General features: G+C 38.7%; 1 protein-coding gene across 2 annotated transcripts in view; it reads right to left on the bottom strand.

Moving 5' to 3' along the window:
* Positions 1-23,354, bottom strand: part of LOC149936260 (zinc finger protein 704-like) — a 69,574-nt gene that overhangs the window by 10,152 nt on the left and 36,068 nt on the right. For both annotated transcript variants that reach the window (XM_090180719.1, XM_090180718.1), the window contains exon 3: positions 18,033-18,349. In XM_090180719.1, coding sequence (XP_090036845.1) covers positions 18,033-18,349 — 317 coding nt within the window. The remainder of the gene's footprint in view (positions 1-18,032; positions 18,350-23,354) is intronic.

Consider the following 23,354-nt stretch of genomic DNA (forward strand, 5'->3'; position numbering starts at 1 on the left):
TTACCCAACGAGTCACAAAAATTATTAATCACGATTGATATTTTTCCTGGTTTTCCTATTTATGCAATTGCAATAAAGAAATATGTAAACAAGGCGGCACAAACCATAACACGAGTCTTTTTCCCGGGCTTGTGCCCTTGAACGGCCCAGCTTGATGCGTATTCCAACGATAATCTTGTCAATTGTCACGTATACCAAATTTCAATGATATATGTTTAAGGACAGGTAAATTCCAAATAAAACACGCTAAGCTCTATTCTCTAAAGTCATCATTTGTTATTCAATCCATGTACTATCCCAAAGTGGACTGAATAACCACATAAACAATATAATATATTTTTTTCACGAACGTCGTTCTCGGAAATCAAATGCCTTATTTTACGAGGTCCAGTTGGCACAAATGAATATTGCAACCGATATTTTTCGATATTTCCTATCGATTTACATATCTTGCCATAATGGTTGCGAAGATATCTAAGGCACAGTTTTTGGTTCCCAATTGTCCAAACTGTTCTTACGACCAAATTTCGGCACTTTCGTGGTTAGATAGCGGCCATACAAATCCAAAGATGTATCAATTAAGGGGGAAGACTACAGTGGTCATTGTCTACTTTCGCGCTATTTCAAGCTGAACTCTTTTAATTTTGTATTTTAACTTATAAAATTAATATTTAAGTGTAGAACAGCCTCTTGTTTAGTGCTTCAAATAATTTTGACAATTTTTAATTTAAAAGTAATTAGGTTATTACGTTTTAATTCGGACCCCCGGAGCTAAACAAGTTGGACAAGCGCCCAAACTACCCTTTAGTTAGGACCTTATATCTCGTTAACTATTAATATTAGAATTATCAAAATTATTTTAAGCACCAGAGGAAGGTTCAGCCTAATAAGAAAAATATAATTCAATTATGTAATTGTTCAAACAGAAACGTTCAGCTTGAACGAAAAAGAGGCTTTTACTGTATTCTTCCCCCTTAAATTTTCCGTATTTTTCCGAAAAAAATAAAAAAAGTTTTCATTCCATGATTAATCTAATATTGTTTGCAAATTTAAATAAAGAGGCATTTTCGCCTCATTTTTTCGAATCTAAAAGTAAAAATAAACCTCTAGACTAGCTTTAAACTGATTAACAATGTAACAAAATTAATGTTCTGTAGTATGTTTACTGTTATTAGACATTTTATATTGATAAAAAGTTTAAAAAATGAAAAACCCTTGGAAAGTAATTTATGTTTCAATTTTTCCGATTTGCGGAAACTTTTCTGGAAATTTTTCCGCATTTTATTTTTCCGAAAAATTAACAACACGAATTAAATTTCTATCATGTACAGTTGCGGAGAAATCGATGTTTCGCGAAAATATCAGTTTCGTTCCCCTCTTAAGAGAGAATGCTGCTAAAATGATTTTTCATAGGATAATAATATAGTAAAAATTATATAAAATACATAATGACGTACAACAGCCCTAACTGCCAGTTTCAGTGTTGAAAAATGACCCTGCAAAGGCGTGGCCATAGCCATTTACATCCGGACCTATATCGAGGTTTCTAACAAACGCCATTATTACGGCTGATTATTATTACCATTCAACAAATGAGAAAGATACGCCACTATACTGTAAACTTTAATTTATACGAAATTCACAGGGGTCTTTTCACCCTTTTCACCTCTAGATAACGTCGAACCGTAGATAGCATCCCTCCTTCTTTGGTATATCCGTTTGGCGATAATCCTTAAAGCTAGCTAGCTGGTGTGGGGGGGTTAAATGAGGGTACGTCCCATGACCAGCCAATCTTTTTTTTTCTAGTTTGAGGGGGCTCTTTTACATTTCCCCCCTATTAATATAAGCTGCTGCATAGAGATGGGCCCTTTAATCTGACTCTCGCGTGACTTCATTGTCTGTAAGAATATATTGCAATTTGTTTCTCTCTATACGCTTTTTTTTCTCTCGAAGTAAAGCCGGGGTCAGCTCATATTATTATTAATAATATTTCATTGGGATAAAGAAACCTAGGATGACCGGGGTTTAGCTCGCTCCACGTTCGAAGGCGGGGTTTTACCTTATCACTCTACGGAAGAACTTCCACCTAACGTATCCATCCTTTGATAGACCTTTTTCACGTCGTTAACTTTACACGGTCCTCCGTAGAAATTCTTCTCCTTACGCGCGTTCATAATCTTAGCAAAATGGCGGCTTCCAGTTTTTTCCCGAATAAAACGGCCTATACAAAACTCGATTCTCGCGTGCCGCTTAAATTATCATCCCTCTGTAGACCGTTTCGTACGCTTACGTTAGATTACGTTAGGAGAACATTCTAGTTTTTTTTAAGGTACTTTTCTTGAAATGGCTTTTTGGGGAGGAAGCTAATCTTTTTTCCGTGCTTTTTGGCCATTAAAACGACCCGGGCCTTCTCTGACCGTTGGTCATTCACCGTTCAAGGACATTTGATAAACATACCCCTCCCTATCTTTTCCTTTTTTCTCCTTCTTTAATATTTGACCTGTGGGACGTGGGTCAAACTTGTCTTATATAACCAATATATAATATTAAATGTCAAAATTTTACAATTTTTTTTCGTATTTATTTTTATTCTATATATTTTTTTTTAAATGATTCCTAGGGTTTCAGTCGGCGAAATAGAGCTTGTTTCCTCGGTCATTTATTACCTTTCGCGCTCGATTTGGGTTTTATTTACACAAATGGCTTTATAGAAATGCTTATCCCCCAAAACTGGCTAAATCGTAGTTCTTTTATACGTAATATTTCGGAAAGCTTTGGAATCGGCGCTAAGTTAACGCGCCGTTACTCTCTTTTACATTATATTGATAAATGGTGAATTTTTTGTACGTTTCGTCGGTGGATTCGTACCCAAACGACTTCTTTTAATAAATATTTCCCCGTTGGCATTTGTGATTTATCAGAATTGAATTTCATAGGCAAATATACGGAAAAAAGAACCTTGAGATATTTTATCCGTTTTTACCGTAAATAACTCCGGAAAATAAATATATTTGATTCTTTAAAGTCAATTTTATTAGGATTATCCTTTTAAAATCTTTGTTTGAATATGAAAATGAAGATTTCATCGTGCATTAAGGGGGAAGAATACAGTAAAAGCCTCATTTTTGTTCAAGCTGAACGTTTTTGTTTTAACATTACACAATTGAATTATATTTTTCTTATTAAGCTGAACCTTCCTCTAGTGCTTAAAATAATTTGATAATTCTAATATTAATAGTTAACGAGATATAAGGTCCTAACTAAAGGGTAGTTTGGGCGCTTGCCCAACTTGTTTAGCTCCGGGGGTCCGAATTAAAACGTAATAACTTAATTACTTTTAAATTGAAAATTGTCAAAATTATTTTAAGCACTAAACAAGAGGCTGTTATACACTTAAATATTAATTTTATAAGTTTAAATACAAAATTAAAAGAGTTCAGCTTGAAATAGCGCGAATGTAGACAATGGCCACTGTAGGGACTTACTGTATCCTCGAAATGCTACGCAACAGGTTTTGAAATCGTTGGCTCATGGTCGTATTTAGAGCAAAGGAGAAAGCGCCGGTTGTGACTAGCGCGTATTGGCGACCTTGCGTTTCAGCAGCTGTTCCTGAAAGGTACTCTTTCCTGGACCACTTTCAGGTGTTTTGTTGAAGAGCCTGTACCGCTTTTCGCTTATACGTGATGTGTTCTAATTTACCAGACCTACTACTTTTCAACGTAGTTATTAGAATTAATTCAATATCTATTTATTATTGTATTTGAACATCGCTACAATCCCAAAAAACATTATGGGTTTGAACCTGTATAACTACAATTAATAAAATAATATTATTATCCGCAATATTATTATATTTTAATAAAACACTTGACAAAGAGTCTAGTCCAACTTTATTGTAATTTATTAAGTTGTTAAGAATGTATTATTTTTATTGATTTTATTAAATCTTAATTAAATACACTCGTGAGTATTCCGTAATATAAAATAAGTTCTATTAATGGAAATTATTGTTATTTCCGATTTTAATAGGAATTAAATCTAATTAAATACAACGTTACAATCCCAATAAACGTTGTGAATTTGAACATTTATCCCTATAATTAATAAAATCATATTTTTAATATTATAAAAATTAGCATAGCAATTAAATCTAATTAAATACAACGTTACAATCCCAATAAACGTTGTGAATTTGAAAATTTATCCCTATAATTAATAAAATCATATTATTTTTAATATTATTAAAATTTGCATAGGAATTAAATATAATTAACTACAACGTTACAATAACTAATTGTAATTAAATGTAATTAATATAATCATTATTTTTAATATTATTAAATTTCAATAAAAAACCGTTTAATATTTCAGATTTGTAATAAAATTTGAATCTTCAAATAACAAAAAACTCGCCATATATTGAAATGCTAATGAAAAAATAGACATTTTTAGGTGTAAAAATAGAATTTTTTCGGCACTTTTTTTGCGGGAATTTTGATCTTCGGTTACCGCGTTGAGGGATAACTTCTTTTTAAAGGTTTTTCTCGTTTTATTACCGCAGTTTTTGAGTCCTTGAAAATGATTTGAGATATTTCTCGCCGAAAGCTAGTCGGTTTTTTGAAAGCGCGGTTATAATATACCGGCGTTCTTTTTTCGAGGTAAACTGGTAACGGAGACCTTGTTATTTGCTTAGAAAAGTTATTTTTTCATCACGAATTTTATTCACTGCTTGATTAAATTTCATCGAAAACAAATACCCTTAGCGCCGGAATCTCGCTGACATTGACGGATTTTGCCGTTCAAATATATATATAAAACGTATTTTAATATTCACGTGTCAGCGATAAAATTTTACGAGGCCGGGAATTCTGGTACGTTCCATTGTTACCGAATCGACCCCCTTTTAAAAATTATACTCAAAATTTTAAACTCACGCTTGGAGGAACGTCACGTTTTATAATAGGGCTACTTAGATTACGTTATTTTGAAGAAATAATAATAATAATAATAATAATAATAATAATAATAATAATAATAATATACTATAAGCTGCAAATATCGTTTATATCGTAGTTAAGGCCTAGGTCCCCCTTAAATTAACTTGCCTGAGAAGCAAATACCCTGGTAGTTGGCCAACCGCTGAACATGTTGGCCCACCACCAGGGTATTTGCTTTTCAGGCAAGTTATCTTAAAGGGGGACAGGCTGAAGAAAATCTAGGCCTTTAAGAACTATTAAAATGGCGACAGGCAATTTATATTACAAAATTGAACAGCGCGCGCCAACCAAAACACCACTGTTGTACATGATAACTAATAATAATAACTAATAACGGTAATAGTGAGTGTAGGGAGCTGTTGGCTCGCGTGGTATGAAGGGCTTTCCACCACCCTCCTACGCATTTTAACCCGGACACCTGTTTAAAGGTATTTAAAGTCGCTTGATGGCTTGGGCCTAAGGTGGTGCCTAGGGTATTAGCCTATCTGATTATATAATAGTTAGTGCAGGGAGCTGTTGACTCACGTGGCATGCAGGGCTTTCCACCACCCTCCTACGCATTTTAACACGGACACCTGTTTAAAGGTATTTAAAGTCGCTTGATGGCTTGGGCCTAAGGTGGTGCCTAGGGTATTAGCCTATCTGATTATATAATAGTTAGTGTAGGGAGCTGTTAGCTCGTGTGGTATGAAGAGCTTGCCACCACCCTCCTACGCATTGTAACCCGGACACCTGTTTAGAGGCATTAAAAGTCGCTTGATGACTTGGGCCTAGCTGATTATTAGTTCGTTAATAGTTAAGTGTACCAATGGAAATTTCTTTGGTGCTAAAGTTTGTAGACCAGATTATTAAAATAATTTCGCCGCTAGGTGTTGAGCAAAATGAAAACAAAACCAATTTTTTTGCCTATGCGATTCATGGAAATTATCTTTGCCAGTCAAATTTCTCAGAATAACGGGCAATTTAACTGGGCAGCTTTAGGTCGAAAATTCTTCTTTTTCAACGGAATTAAAAGAGTTTGGTCTACGCTCTAGAATTTGGGTTTGATCGCTCCACAAACTTGGTGAAAAATTAAATATAACGCATAATTATTATAATACGAAAAGTTGCATATTCTACTTTTAATAGTAACGTCTTAATTTGTTCTCTCATATGATTACTGGTCTACCCCTGGTAGTTCTCTCTCACTGTACATTGGTGTTAGGAACACTTATACAGGAGTTTTTATTCCAAATTGGTTTAATTTTGAAAAAGTGTTTTCCCACAAAATGTAAAATGCTAAATACTTTTTCGAACTCAAAATGCGAAATTCAAAATGCATTTTGAACAACCTTGCTGAGTAGGATATTATCGTCCTTGGCCATATTTAAATTGCTGATCTAACCCCTATAGCTAAATAAATCTGTAAATTAGTTCGGTGAAAATTTTCGCTAATTGTCATATTTATTTGCCTTTAATTCGGGTGTCCGGGTTATTGATATTACGTTACTACTTACGAGTCATAAATTCAATCGCGTATTATGTAAAAGCAATTTATCTAATGGAATTTTGCCCTTGCCCAAGTTTGAAACTATACTTTTATACGCTATCATGGTAAGCGGTATTAACCCTAATTTAAGCCTTGGCCCAAATAAAATTACCGACAGTTATAATAGTGTTGGCTTTATTGAATGGCTATGGAATGCAACGGGGGGTCCCTGAACGCTCATTAATTCAAGGTTAACCACGTATTCTACACCCACTTACCCATTTTTTCCCCCTTTTTGTTATTTTGCTTATAGGGAACTAACACTCCGTAGCTTTGGCTGTGGCCGACATGTTGGGTATAATTTTTTTTCAATAGGAAAAAGCATGGGTAACGTCGTGTGACGTAGAACTGTTAGCTCCCTATAGACTAAACGCATCGTGGCTGATAAAATGTTCGGTAATCGTAAAAAGTTTCCTTTAAGTCCGTTAATTAATTGCAATTATATTTCGCCTTCAATGTGTTTCGGAATTAACGTAATAATGGCGCCGTAGAATCCCCGAGAATCGTAATAGCCCCTGTTGGAGTGTGACAAAACATCGCTTTAAAAGTACAAGGACCACGCGAGGCTAGGCAGCGTTCATTTTGCAAAACACGTTCGCGAGCCGAGTAGATGTCTTTGAAATAATTTCGCGATACCCCGGCGAATATGCAAATATATCCTCCGAAATATTTTAGCATATACTATTTTGAAAAATCGACGAATTGGTCGATAACAGGTGGTGCTATTTTTCTAAAATAGCCGAGGCTTAGTTGACAGTGTCTGTTATAGAAATACGAAGGGTAAAATCTACTAGTCGGTTTTTCTGACAGCTCTCTTAAGTAATAACTCTATCTATCGGAGTGTCTTAATGTTGGAACTGCGCCAAGTATTTGGCGAGCGGGGGACTTCCTGGAGATGAAACAGAGACATCTATCTTGGCGTGATTAGGAAAGCCCGATAATTAGTCCTTCAAAAAAGATAACGGCTATGAAAACAAAATATTACAGACTCAATTTCCCTTTCACTCCGTACGTCTTAAAAACGACACGCCAGAACTTTTTCAAAATAACGATAAGAGAGGAAGATGGGGTGTTCGCGCGTACTGACGAAATGTGTTGACCTATTTTTGTGAACAATCCTTTTTGGAAACATCATCTCCCCGTATCCCATATCGTAAATTACCCATATAGGAAATGGAAAACACGCTGTCATCCAACTTTTCGGAATATTCTCGAGAAAACGTTTTACTAAGTAACAACCATTTGCTCCTCCCAGCTACTTTGAAGTATTGGCATTGTGACGTCACTTTTTTGACCCAATATGGCGGACATGTTCAAGCCTACACCGTTCATAAAAAATCCCTCCCCCCGCTGCAATATTTTAAAGTTGTTTCTATGTTTTTTCAGATACGATTTTAGCGATTTTATCGTCAATTATATACTCTGTTTTCTATCATATATACTGACAGAGCAGTGTTGTCAGATTGTGGGAAATTTCCAATATCGTGGGAAATTTTTGGGGTCCATTTAGGCACTGTGGGAAAAAGGTAATTTATTTTCAAAAACGTTGATTTTGTGGGAATTTTAATTTTTTTAAATTTGACTATCAATAGAAAGCTCAAAACTTTCTAGAGCAGTGTATTTTCTTGAATCTTGGGATTTTATAAATAATAAAAATTAGGCGCCTCCTAATACTACCATCAATCAATGCATAGGACTAACAACCAAACTGTTTAAAAATTGTAATTTCAATAAAATTTAATTTTAAAAAGTTCATTTTCCAAAATGTTTTAAAATTATGGCATGGTTTCCGTTGAGTTTTTGTTGTGGGCTAAATAGGGGTGTGAGAATTCGCGGGAAATTTACAATCCAGCAATGGGAATTTCGACTTTCGAACATTGGCAACACTGTGACAGAGGATGACACGGCTAATTGACACCAAGCGATTTCTTTTTGTACGTCACGCGCGTAAAATATAAGGAGTTGCGTCGAATAAGAGTTAACGTTTTCCTCGATGCCGGCCGGCTTCTACAGCGCGCATGCGCGTCGAATCGCTTATCCTTGGGGAAGGGGGCATTTTTTTAAAGCCAGAACTTTTGAAGTTCCATTACTGGCGAGTGGGCTGGTTGCGGTAACGTTTTTTGGAGAACGGCCAAAACCCGGCCGAGTAAACAAAACTTCCAGCTCGCTCTCACAAGGTCGTTAAAGAAACTACTCTGCCTCGTTCTAAAGAACCTTTTTATCAGCCTCCCTCTCTCCATCACCGAAACAATTTTTTCTCCAAGCGCCGAAGTTTTTTAAAAAGCCCCGAAAAAAAATAGCGGAGCCTATCCCGCGCGGGTCACGTGCGGAATGACCTTCCCGTTTAGCCGGGGATCGGCGAACGGGAAAGGACCCGGCGAAACCCTGAAAGAGGGTGGATGCCTGCGTTATTACACCCTCGATGCATTTATTTTTATTATCCACGTTCAATCTACACTCGTAGATGTTAGCTCGTACCGCGAACGAATGCGGGAAACGGAAAGGACTTTAAACCGTTTACGAATCCAGCTGATTCGCCGTTCCCAAAGAAATTTTCTTAATTAGCTAGATTATCAAAAATGGGCAAATATGTCGGGTTGACTTTTGAACGTACGCCGCTCTACGCGTTGGTAGAGAGTATCGAGCTTAAACTCGTATTAAAATTTAACCTTGGATGCCGGCTACATTTGAACGCGTTAGGCTAGGCGCCCACTGGCTCTCCGTTTCGTATCCGTCCTGCCTTCCCCAAGGCATCGTCTCCGTTACGAAGCAAAGGCTCGTGAAAGGTAGTACGTAGACGTTACGAAGAGCAGTGAGCGCTTGGCATTAGTTTAAACTCTCCGTAATAACGACAGATTTCGTCGAAATGTTTGTAGGTACAGCCAAGGTTGTAGATACGAGTTTGTGGGTTGGGTAATTTAATCGAACTCGTTAGTAACGCTTGCTTATTAAATTTTACGTAACTAGCTACGCCCCTACGAAGAAATATTTAAGATAATAATAAAAAAACAAATTATGTTTATATTCGCGGAAGGAGATGTCGCAATTTTTACATAATGGACACAGTAGATTTGCTATATGGAACTCGTCTTCGTGGTACGAGCCATGTTTCTTGCAAATTTAATAGGCGTAGAAGGCGTTTTCCGATTGATAAATCATTTGCCCGTTTACTCTAGTATGCCGGAGACAAAGAGCTCTTTTTGCAAATTTCATAAAGGCATCTTTTTTTTTTTTAAGATTTAATCGAGGGGGGGAATGGATTTTGTAGGAATATATCCCCCCGTCCAACGGCGGATGTTTTTAATCGAAGAGAAAAAAAGCGGCTTTTAGATTTTGCAATTTATTATTTTATTCAACGGACTTTAAAGTGGGGAGAGATATGCCTTGTCTTCCGGTTCCGGGATTGTCCGTATGTTGATGCTATTATTAGTACGTTCTATATTTAGTGGGTTTATTGACATTCTTTATAAAGATTTCATTTAAGACAAAGTAGAGTACTTTTGGCATGAAGACGTTGTTAACTTGTTGTTTGAAGGGGAAATAGAGTACTTTTCCCATGAAGGCGTTGAAGCGAGAATAGAGTACTTTAGCCCTGACGTTGCTGAAGGGAAAACAGAGTACTTTTGCCATGAAGGCGTTGAAGCGAGAATAGAGTACTTTAGCCCTGACGTTGCTGAAGGGAAAATAGAGTACTTTTGCCATGAAGGCGTTGAAGCGAGAATAGAGTACTTTAGCCCTGACGTTGTTGAAGGGAAAATAGAGTACTTTTGCTATAAAGTCGTTGAAGGTAAAATAGAGTACTTTTTCTATGAAGGCGTTGAAGGGAAATAAAAGAGTACTTTTGCCATGACATCGTTGTTAACTTGTAGTTTGAAGGGAAAATAGGGTTCTTTTGTCGTGACATTGTTGAATAGAAAATAGAGTACTTTAGCCATGACGTCGTAGTTTGAAGGGGCTAGAACTGCCAAATAGCCTTGCCGCTATTGGGTCGGACACGTGCCAAAAATCGGTAAAACAATGTGTTAAAAATCTAAATATCCAAAATTCTAGAATTTCCCTCTCATAGACTTTATAAGAAAAACGGTTATTTTTCCTACACGAAATATTTCCGTTCGAGCACTCGCGACCATCTGGCTCTCAAAACGGCATAACCAACAGGTCTCGGGATTTCGATTGCGTTTGAAATTATAGCCGCTATATATTCTCTCTCCGTATATACGGTTACAATGTTGGAAACTTAATAATTCCCATAAAAAATAACGCTATACTGTCAAATATATAAATAAAATGGCGGTTGTTCAATGGCGCTGTCTGGACTGGAGGGTGACTGGCCCTTGACAGTTAAACAACTACAAGTGGTACGTGGAATGAAGTAGAAATCAAAAGCGCGCTATACTCGCTTTCAATCGTGGTTGGCCGTACGCGCACCGATACGACGCGATCTCTCTACGGTATAAAAAGTAACGCCAAGCCCGGATGAAAGGAACTATAGGTGAACGCATTAATATGCAAATGGACTGTGAAGAGTTTTCCGCCAAAGTAAGCGTCCCCAACAATGAGGAGAGCGAGAGAGAGAGAGAAGTGTATTGCGGTGTAGCCGACCCGCTATTCCGCATTTTATATATACATTCTATAGTATTAATTTCCATATTGTCGCGTGAAAGGTTTTGCCTTTGTGGCAGCCTTGCCGTACTTCAACTGCCACAAACCAGCCCAGAAAACTTAGCTAATGGATTATAAATGTAACGAGCGTAACTCTGTTATAGAAGTTCACCTATATACCCAAACAAATTAGCCCCCTCCCCGCGAGGTATTATAAAGGAGGTTTAAGTTTGAGCTTGGTCAAGACTACCTGATATTTAACTGGTTAGCGAACCGGTAAACTTTTAATCAGTACCATATAGGTGGTTGGAATTGCCAACGATAAAATGGTCAAATATCGTGCCCCCCGCGGAACCGTGGGGGGAACTTTCGGGCCCCGGGATAAATTGCGTCATAGTGGGCCCTTCTAAATGAAATTTCCAAGAGGAAGGGAGTTGGTGAATGGGCCCTATCTTACCGGGGCCCCTAAAGAGCAAGCTTGTAGGCCCTTTTCCGCCGAAATCCCAGGGAATTCGTCCTCAGACTACACGGGCCCCAGGGCCGTATTAAGGCATGTGCCAAGTGTGCCATGGCACAGGGGCCCCGAGTTTAGGGGGCCCCCATCTTTGAAATAAATGTTTTTTCAATTTTTTTTTAATATTTTTATTTCAAGTCAAAAAGTAACTTCTGAATTTTTTAGGGGCCCCAAATTCTACTTTGCACAGGGCCCCCCATAGCGTTAATCCGGCCCTGACGGGCCCTGTTTATATATACAGACTTCCTCGTGACGTCATTTAAAAAACAAAATGGCGACTAATACTCAATATATTAGGTATATTCTATTGTTGAAAAACGGCCTACTAAATAATTGAGAATCGTATTATAATATAGGATACTCGCTTTTGTATTTAAATGAAGTCAATGTCGAAGGATTTGGGTTAAGCAGACATTAAGCAGCTGAAATTTGCAAGCCTATCGGTTACGCTTCCCGTTTGTTATAGAAAGGCGTAATAACGAAATAATCAAGTAGCTTAATTTCATCCAGTTGCATCCCAAAATGACAAGAGGTTTTTGATCAACCAGCTGTAAAACTGGAACGTTGGAAGATAACGTTGGAAATAATAATAAAAAAACGTTGAATTAGATTTAATATTCTTCACCCGTTCTTCAATACACTCCATCTTCGTCGCGGCCAATATTTAAATACAAAGAATTGAACGTTCCGCCTATGATTTCACCTGACACATTTCACCACCATCTCGTTAAATCGTTTACGCGAATTAAAGAAGTAGGGGCTAAATCCGCGCCATTAGCGAGAAACCCTTTTAATAGTTACCGAAGCAAATGAAAATAAATAAAATTACAAAGCGACGTACGGGAGAGAATATGGCAAAATGCCGTTTTTTTTGTTATACTCTGACGATCGGGTCGTCATACGATGGTACGGTCTTAGGTAAGAGTACGGGGTACAGTTTGTATCTATGAACCCGTTCGATTGAACCCGGGTACTGTCAGATGGGATGAGTACGTGGATCGGCGCCGCGAATAAATATTTATACAAGAAAAAGGAGCACGTGGGGGGGATAGCACGTGGGGGGAGATGCGATTAAAAGGAGAGAGAGAGAGAGAGAGAGAGAGAGAGAGAGAAGGGGGAGGGAGAGGGTCAAGTTCATTAGCCTTTGCGTAGCGGTGATATAGGCCTGTAGGTCTACGCACTTTCTGACGCTTGGGAGCGCAGCTGGGTTTCAGCTTATTTTGGTGGAGGAGAAACTATTAGCGACACTTTTTCCAAAGAACAGGGTGATTCGTTTCTCCGGCAGTTATTCACTCGTTATTGAGCTTACGGGAGGCGGGGTCGTTTTTGTTTCGCCGATACAGAAGCATTAATTTAAATCGCTTTCTATCGTTGATGCGTGCGTATAATGTGCTAAGGGAAAGGGCACGGCCAATCAATGGACGTCGATTTGAGTCACGTGATCTTGCAAATTTATATCGGTATAATCATAATGGAAGCATAATTTGTTTACCAACGGCGAGTGTCATTGCCTTTGCTAAGTTGGCGTTGTCATTCGTTTAAAGGAAGGCTATTCTAAATCGAAAAACCGTCTGCTAACTCACGTTCCTGCTAATGGGAATTACCTCTACCTACTGATAAATGGCCGAAATTTCTTGATACTGAGAAAAGATAAATCATGTAATCCATATTCCTAAAACCTAGGAGCAACAAACACATGGAGAACGCAGCTAGCCTTTAAACACGCAAACGCAGTATTGTGTACAAATTTCATGGGACGAACTTTTACAATGAACGTCTTACGGGAGGGGGGGGAAGACAATTTCCGAATTTTCCCCTTCCGACGGCAGCAGGCCCTAAAGCGTCTAACCAATAATCAGCTACGCTAATACCCAAGGCACCACCTTAGGCCTAAGTCATCAAGCGACTTTTAAAGCCATTAATTCAGGTGGTCGGGTTACAATGCGTAGGAGGGTGGTGGCAAGCCCTGCATGCCACGCGATCCAACAGCTCCCTACACTAACTATCACCGTTAACCTCAACAAGTTTTTATGGAAGGGAAAACCGAAGAGCTCCAGGGAAAACCCCTTAAACCAGTGGGGAGAGTACTTGCAAACTCAACGCAGCCTGACTTTTGACGGGTTGCATTCTCCTTGTGTGGGGTGCTGTGTTTGTTGCTCCTAGCTAAAATGCTTTAGAACTTTATTTTCATTTTATATATCATCAGGTAAATTGAGAGAGTTATTTTTTCGACAGCGCTCTTTGACTTGTTTACGATATTTGATATTATATTCAATTGAAAGGTTAAGCCCGTAAATTATCCATCGGATTCCCGCGTCATCGTCATAGTAAATGAGGTTAAAAGATACGACGTACGTCTAGAGAATACGTCAAGGATATAAAGCTGGTTTCACACTCGACGGAAAATATGCCGGAAAGACGATAATAAACGCCGAGCTGAAAATTGATTCCCATTCGATATACCACTAACGTTCAACTTTACGCTGCTAATTTTCCATCTAGTTTGATGTCAGTTTTAGGGAACCAATTTTTTTAGGGTTTTCTAGTTAAGAGGGACAGGTGGCAACGTTAAATTATTATCTCTAATTAGATATAAATACATTAATAATAATCAATAATCAGCTAGGCTAATAGGCAAGGCACCACCCAAGTCAAGTAGCGACTTTTCCTGCTCGACCTGAGATGCCCTACAGATTGGATCATCACTGACTCCAATCAAGTGAAGATGTCTGTTTAGAAAGCAGTGATCTGTTAATAGGTGGCCGTGTTACAATGCGCAGTGGCAGAAGAAAATAGGGGAAGTACGTATCTGTAGCTTAGAGCCGTAGAAGTCGTCGTGTGACCCACGAAAACGCCTTTTTACGCATAATAAATCAAACTGAAAAAGTAGTTCCACTTTTGTTTTCATTCAACACGGCTATAAACGACGAAAGCAAATACGCCTTAGCTCAATTTGCAGAGAATGAGAAGGACAATATGTTACAATTGTTCAATTTAAGAAAAATTGATTTTTTAAACGATGTATTCATCCGCGATTTCCCGCCAAACCGTTTGGGCGCGAAAATTCGTGAAAAGTGACGCCTTTCCAAAGCTGACTAGAAGCGTACTTCCCCCTATTTTCTTCTGGCAGTGGCGAAGCGAGGGTTTGTGGCGCCATGGGAAAATCTCTTAAATGGTGCCCTTTTGCTTTAAAAATATTTAAATTCCACTTTATTCGTTGACAAAAAGGTCGTCAAACAGTTTTTGGCGCCCGGGGTGATGCCCCACCTGCCCTCCCCTCGCTACGCCACTGACAATGCGTAGGAGGGTGGTGGCAAGCCCATCATGCCGCACGAGCTATAACAGATCCTTACACTTACTAGGTCTTAGCTAAGTTTCTACAGACAATCAAATTAGGATAAATACTATGCAACCGTAGGGGGTAATAACTAAAGTAATGAGGTTTAAAAATTGTAGGTAATCGCGAAAATTACTGACAATGAAATCATCGTAATATTGTGAGAAATCACTGACAATTAATAAAACCACTAAAAAGGAAATCACCGTAAAATTGTCAGAAATCACTGACAATCACCGTAATATTGTGAGAAACCACTGACAATCACCGTAATATTGTGAGAAACCACTGACAATCACCGTAATATTGTGAGAAACCACTGACAATCACCGTAATATTGTGAGAAACCACTGACAATCACCGTAATATTGTGAGAAACCACTGACAATCACCGTAATATTGTGAGAAACCACTGACAATCACCGTAATATTGTGAGAAACCACTGACAATCACCGTAATATTGTGAGAAACCACTGACAATCACCGTAATATTGTGAGAAACCACTGACAATCACCGTAATATTGTGAGAAACCACTGACAATCACCGTAATATTGTGAGAAATCACTGACAATCACAGAAAATTTGCGTTAAATCAATGGAAATCACGGAACGTTTTCGAAAATCGGTAATCAGATGTACAAACAAGTTACGAAACAACCAAATGAATGGTTCTTTAAAATGTAAATGGCTAAATATCTTAAAAGTATTTGACCCCGATTGACGTCCTATTTGACCTCCGAACCGATGACGACACTTTTCTCAAATGTTGGAGAAGAAGCGAATAACACCCTGTAGATTGGCCTACACGGTTGGAAAGATTATTACCCTCGACATTGTACCATTTTCGTAGTGTTGGGGCCAACGGAATTAAGTCGGCCGCTCGAGGCAGCATGCAATCGAAATATTACCGCTGTTAGGCTTCGCATCGATCCCCCAGGGAAAATTACGCGCCCCCCGCGAAAAAAAAATACACCGTAGCGTAAAGAGAAATATAAACATTAAACAAACGAAATATTACGGATATTATATATTTTTCCCTGAAGGGAAAATTTGGAACTCGCCAAAGAAACGAAAAGTAGGAAATGAAAGTGGAGAGCCAATCCGTTATTCCTCCCCCCGAAACAGAGCGCAATTTATATCAGTGTTGAAGCGTGTTTGCCTCACTAATTAACTAAACAATACACGCGAACTGGACAGTGCCGTCTTTCCCATTGGGCAAAAAGGGCACTGCCCTAGGGCCCCAAGATTCTGGAGGGCCCCATTTTTCAAATTGTGAAATGCAAAAGAAATTTTAATAAAAAAAAATATTTAACATTGCTCGAAAGTCCTAAACTAGTCGCGTCTATACACTCTTTTTCGCGGTCTTTTCGACCCCTCTTTTTGGCCGCCCGCTAGTCGGCCATTACCTGGAACCACCGGTGGGGGGTCTAGGCTCGGGTCTTTGGTCCCTGGATATGGAGAATGGGGGTTAAGGGGGGTAAACTCAAGATGAACGCGCCCATCAAAATTAAAAAAAAAAGAGTCTATAGACAGGGTAAATCTAAAACGAATAAAGACTTTTGGTTGTTAGTATTTTTAATTTAAGAATAAGCTCTTTCTTTAGTAACCTTTAGTAGGACAAGTGAAACTATTTGAACCGATAGTGGTAGATTAGAGCGAGGATGGACTGGAGGCTAGACACTTTGGTGGAGTTACAGGGGATCGCCCACAGCTTTGCCCAGGGGCCTCCAATTAGGACGGCCCTGGAACTGGACACTCTCTCCATTTTCGCATCCCCCCGTTGGTAGTCGGCTTCTCTGTGGACATCGGTGTACTTGCTGCCGACTTGAGAACCTCGTACAGACCAGTCCGTGGCAATAATATCTCAAGAAAGATGACTCAGAAATTTTAATAAACACCAAAGCCTTCGACGGAGCTCTGCTATTCTAACTCAGCCTCGAGTCGACTCCTGTTCTAAGCTAGATCAGGTGCTTTACCAACTTCATCGCGATTGACAATTTTTGGTTGCGGAGATTTATGGGAACTTGGGAAGATATAAACCATATAATTATGAACTGCCCTGAATATCGTGTTCGATTCGTTCGGTAGTAATGGTTTATAGCCTCGGAGCGCGTCTCGGTTTTACGGACTGTAAAAATACCAAAATTGAGGAAACTACCCGAGTACTTTTAAAAAAGTGGGAGGAAAGCGTCCCAAGGAGGATATGTGACTGACTTATGTTTTCCCTCTTTGATAAGTTGAGATTGGTTGTGTAAATATGTTTTATGTAAATACGTAGTTAATTGTAAATTAAATTTGTAACTCGCGTATTTTCAAAAAATCAAATGTTCCTCCCTGGTTTGAAAGGGATTCTCATAAGAGTTAATAAAAATTGATTCATTCGTTCACTTGGACAACCTTTTTACAAAGGTCAATTCTTATACCCGGACACCGGCGTACTTGACCGTTTCCCACCCTTTCTACAAAGGGGTTCCAGTTCTTCTCTACGGCCCACGGCGTACTTGACCACCGGATGGTCAAGAAGTTTGTTTACCCTGCCTCCGAGTAAGGATCCACTACCATTGAAGATCCTATTATCCAATTCCTTGTTTCTTTAGAGATAGTCAAAGACATTTTAAACTGACGCCAAAAGGATGAACCAATGAAAAACCATTCAGATCAGACTATTAATCTACACAAACTAATTTATAAATACATTATTTACGTACATATTATGTAAATATTTCTTTATTTTTTGCTGCCTCCGACTGATATAAAAGAAATGGCGAATAAATAACGTTGCTTTCAACAACTTTGTATATATTGTGTTTATTTAAAAGTAAGTAAATTTGGTCCTAGGGAACTATCTCCTCATAAACAACGCCTTGTAAGAAAAATTCGTATTACATTTTGGAATTTGTAAAGCCAAAAGGTCGTTATCAGGCGTGTAACGCGTATATCCTCAAATCGAATCGCGAGATGTCTGCCATTTATCGGGCACGTATTTTTTCTAAATCATCCCCGAGAGATAGAGAGTTTCTCTGGGAAATGAAAAGGCCGCAACTGACTGACCTTTTTGGGTTTGGCGGTCAAGTGTTCGGGGTCGTCTAGGAATCCGACGGTCTCGTCCATCTCGATGCCCTCGTCCTCGATGGGGGAGGAGCATCGTGACCTCTTTCCTTGAGCGCGTGGCGTCGGCGGGGCGGCTCTGTGGGGGGCGGCCGACAGGGGCTGTCGCTGGGGGTGGCTCGAGGGCGGCAGGACGTCCCCTTCGGAAGAGCTGCTCGGAGACGGAGGGCTCTCGGTGCGCCCCGGTGAGTCCTGGGGCAGGCTGCTCCAACTGGCGGCTCCGGAACTGCTCGAACTCGCCCACGAATGAGAAAATACCCCTGAGCGGAAAAATAAATAACGCTGATTAAATACCCAAAAAAGCATTCTTTTCCGCGAAATAGATAATGTCCCATCCCATCCCCAGACTGATTTCCCGCCAAAAGGAACATCGTCTTCGTAATTAAAACTCTTAATTGGTGTCTTTGACCTACTTTTAATTAGTCGATACGAGAGATTAGGCTCCTTTTGCATTGATCAAACGTTAAGCGAGGTTCAGCACGCGATTTAACGTCTAGGAATATAAGACTTTTTATACGTATTTCCTAAGCCTAACTTTGAGAGTATTGAAAACCAAACCCACGGAGGCCTGGCGTATTCCGTCTAGCCTACTTCCTGCAAAACGGTTTTTTACCTTTAATTAAAATATAAATCCCTAAGCTACACTGTTATTTTAAGCACTTTTTTTCTACTGGGATCCATCATTAGAATAAATTTGATGTATTATTAAAGTAATTATCGGATCCTAATTAATTCAAATGACAATTGTCTTTCCTTTCTTTAGAATATCATTTTAACATAAGTAACGTAATAACCGTATAAGTAGTCATTTTTTTTCGTTATTACCTCCTTTCTTAACCATTGACAAATAAGTAAAAGGATTAACAACGCCACAATTAGGAAATTTTGTCGTTTTTGTCTTAATAATCTTAAGTTAAAAACGAAACATACAAGGTAATCAGATTAAAATTAAGGCATTAACAAGTCGCTCGATGAACTAAGGTTGTGCCTTACGTATTAACCAAGCTGTTTATGATTATGGTAATAATTTATTACGTAAATAAAGTGGTTTTAATTTTTCTTTTAATCTTATTAATAATCTTAGTTATTAACTCGAAAGAAAAAAGCTTTAATAATCAATTTCCAATAATTGATCATTATTTTGCAAAAGTAAGCGTTAGTTTTTACATTATCACGGCGTTTTAGAATTCGTTAAGCCTTGGCCTTTCAACGTAAACAAACAAACCCAAGGCAATGGGCGAAACTATAAAGTCCAGGGGGGCTGAAAAAATGGTAGTCACGTGACTATGTAGAGAACTGCAGAGCCATCTATCCTAAGAAATACGAATAATTATTCATTTTATTTTGCTAATGTCGGTTTAAATTTTTATCGATTCATCTAAATAATCTAATTATTATTATTATTTAAAACATCTTGTGGAAGTTAATTAGCTGCCGGCAGTATCTGGAAGGAATAATTTTTTCCTTACCGTCGCACGGCCAACTATGAACACGAGTTACCGAATCGAAGTTGGCTATCACGTGATTTTGTTTTTCCATTTTAACAAGTTGGTTAAGACCAAATTTACTTTATAGTTTCGCCTAATAGGAAGTCAGTGGCGTAGCTAAGACCCGCGAGGCCCCCCCGCAAAACAATATTCGGAATTTTATCCGGTATCTAGTATATACTTTGATATGACATTAGGGGGCCCCTAAGCTCCGGGGCCCCCCCGCACTGCGGGGTCTGCGGGGGCCTTATCTACGCCACTGTAGGAAGTAAAGTTCACGAAGTACGTTGTGTAAAAAATTTACCCCAACTGTCACATTTAATTAAATTACGTTACTTTTGATAATAAATGCGGTCGAGATGGCGACCACCGCTCGTAGGCGGATAAGGGAAGTGACATTAGTCTCGCGGTATAAAAATAGACGTTCATTTCGGCGTCCGACAGATACCCCCCAATCGCCAAGCCCCCCGCCGAACAAGTAAAAAAGAATGATCGGAAGAATATCGTAAGATTTTTGACAGCCGAAAAGTTCGTTTTGTCCCCGGAAGGTGGGTGCCTCCGCTTTAATTCTTTTTTTTTCCAACACGCCAAAAAAATTACCGGTTTTGGCTCGGGGCTAAGGAAGTGGTAACGGCGCGTTGGTGCCCTATTACCTGGCAGCCGGTAAAGTATACCGCCTCGAGCAGACTGCACCCTCGACACGCCTGCCCGTTCGAGTGTTAGGTAACGGTCCGACGAATTATAATGGGTCTTTCGAAAAAAGTCGCGATTTTCAATCAACCTGGCGGAGAGTCGCGGTTCGACTCAAGGTGATTCTAACCAAGGTTAGATAAATCTTTTAAAACCGCCCCGAAGAACTTGTTTCGCCGAATACTAATTATTGAATGTTTAAAGATCACGCTGGTCTTCCTCGTGCGAGCTTTTTTTCGCGTCCCAAGGAGAACGCGTTGCTTCAGCGTGTCCCCCGTCGAACGCGTACGTCGACGTTATTTCAAATCGTATCCTTAAAGGGCGTACCCGCTTAACGAAGAAGTTAAGAAGCGTCGTTATGCCTCCAACTTTATTTAACCTCATTTTGGTTTACCTTTTATCCAAGGTTGATATTGGGTTTAATATTACGTTAAATGATATCTGTTGCTAAGGTTCCCTTTGTACGACGATGTCTTTTCGAGTCGTCCATGATCGATGCGTTTATAATTTTCGCGTTCATTATTTCATCGGTGCCTCTTCTTCTATCTCTTTGATAATCTTACCGAGTCCATTTCGAGGATGTACATAACGCAAAAAAACCACCTTCGTACGTGTTTAAAATCAAATATATTGATAAGGATTTAATTGAATTTTATTTTACACAGTCATTTTTCCTTTTGGCATTGTCTTGAGCTAAATCGTGTATTTTGACACGTGTCGAAAATAACAGTTTTGCCTATGCACCCTTAAATACACGCGGTTTTAAAACTTAAATAAAATATACCAATATTTCCAATGATAAAATCGTATTTTTGCCACCTGGTAGGCTATAGGGAGCTAACAGTTCTACGTCACACGACGTCACCCATGCTTTTTCCTTTACCCAACATGGCGGCCGTCAAAAATGGCAATGCGCAAGTGGAGAAGGGGCTGCTATCGAAATATCAAACTATCGATGTTACGCTTTATCCGGTATTTTTGTCAAACCATAAACTAAATGCTTAAGCGGACGACAAATATCTGTTTATTTTTTGTCATTTTTGATTTTTACAGAATAACCTCCCAGGGATGTACATACCGAATTTAAAACTTTTCAATACCACCTAGTGAGTTTGACATGAAAATAACGACCGACTTTAGAATGACGATGTCGTCAAACTCTTTCGATGACACCTGTTTTCTTTAACCCAATGGTAAACAAGACTATAAATAATCGAATATAAAAGTTGACTTTCTCGTCGCTATAATATATGCGATTCCATTTTATTTTCCCCCGTTCAAACGACATAGTTTTACAAGAATGTATTAATACTTATTGAGAATGATTAGATCGCCAGGCCCGTAACCAGAAGCTAAAACTCGGGGCAGTTCAAAAATTTTTTTGGGGGTGTCAATGTATTGAAAATAAAAATCGTTATTATTAGTAAATATACCGAAATTGGCTTTATTTCGTTATTTTTAAATTATGAATTTCGAATATTTTATTAACAATACAGGTAACCAATGTTAAATGATATTAGTTGGCAATTGAGCAATCGATTTATTTTTGGGGTCAGTCGTTTTGGTGATGCTCGAGTATTCATTTAAGGGCGCTGAGCATCCCCTGGCACCCCCCCCCCCCCCATATACGGGACTGTAAATCACTCTTCAACCCTCCCAGGCTTACCCCCCAAATATAAAAAAATCAGCCCAGAATTTCATTGGTTCCCTAAAACTGACGTCATCCTACGCTATTTGACTATGACGCCCACTTATCAATATAGCCATTTTCTTCAAGTATAAATATATACATTCTTGGTTTCCTCTGGCATGACATTCGCGAAAATTAAGGATTATACGCGTGTATGTATATAAGCAATGTTTTGAATGTAACAGAAAGGTCCTTGTAACGCCGTTATCTATTATACGCTTTTCCTTTTTTCAATAGAATTCTATCAATGTATGGTTTTTCGGGTATAAATAATAACGATATATCGCGATAAATTCTTGTAGGAAATATAGAATGGCTTCGACACGAGAGGACGCTGTGGGATACGGCAGAGCGGAAATAAATCCCCGGCAAGGTCTCGTGCATTTAAACGAATAGCGTCGATATAATAAAGCGAATCGCGAAGGCTATTTCTGCCATTGGAATTCAGAGCCACTCGCCGCAGCCCGGCTACGACTTAAACACAAGGCCACCACTTCCAGAAACATGTCGCGACTTCATTTCCGCCTTCACAATTTGGCAAGCGTGTATACAATAACAACAACGAAAGAAATATTCATATTACAAAACATTCGGTGTTTCTCCGAGTTAGTATCTCAGAGAAATAAAGAATCTCAATAAGCCTTTGCAGAAAGTGTTGGCAAAAAACGGGCTTTTTTTAAATTTAAACCGGTTAAAACCATTAATAAAAATGCCCAAATTGCTTATATCTAGCCCTCATTACTTCGAAAATTCTCACATTGTCCGATATCAAAATTACGTTTTTGCCCGTGACAGTACCTTTACATTGCGAGGTATAGCAGACTTATTTACCCACTTTTATACCCTAACATGGCGACGTATTTTCACGCGCAAAATGAATTTTAAGATCCCCTAATTGCTTATATCTAGCTCTCATTACTTACGACAAAAGGTGAAGGTTAAGTTTTAGTTTTTTCAATATTTCTAATTCATTCCTCAATATTGTTTTTAATAACAAAAAGTGGATTTAACCATGGATTTTTTCGGTTTAAACCAGTCTGGCTGGTTCTTGCCAACACTGCTTTTCAGATTATATAGTGCCACCAACATCATCGAGTACTCGACCTCGAATGATTAATTGGAGAATACTCGTCGATTACCGAGTATCAAAAAATTGCATATTCGGGTACCCGATTACTCGAATAAGGTGCTCGAGTATTTGTATTTTCTATCCTCGTTGCTTCAAAGTTCAAAGAGTGGCTTTTACTACTTTTTGGGGGGCAATAAACGGTACCTACAAAGTTGTGGAAACTGCGGTTCATTTAAATTAAAGGAATATTTTTCAGCATTGAAAGTTACTTTTAAATTTAATTTCATAATTACTTGAGTAAAACCAGCTCCTAAATATTAATCGAGGTT

Source organism: Leiobunum rupestre, chromosome 7 (genome assembly GCF_980474605.1).
Source record: "Leiobunum rupestre chromosome 7, qqLeiRupe1.1.hap1, whole genome shotgun sequence".
Taxonomy (NCBI): domain Eukaryota; kingdom Metazoa; phylum Arthropoda; class Arachnida; order Opiliones; family Sclerosomatidae; genus Leiobunum; species Leiobunum rupestre.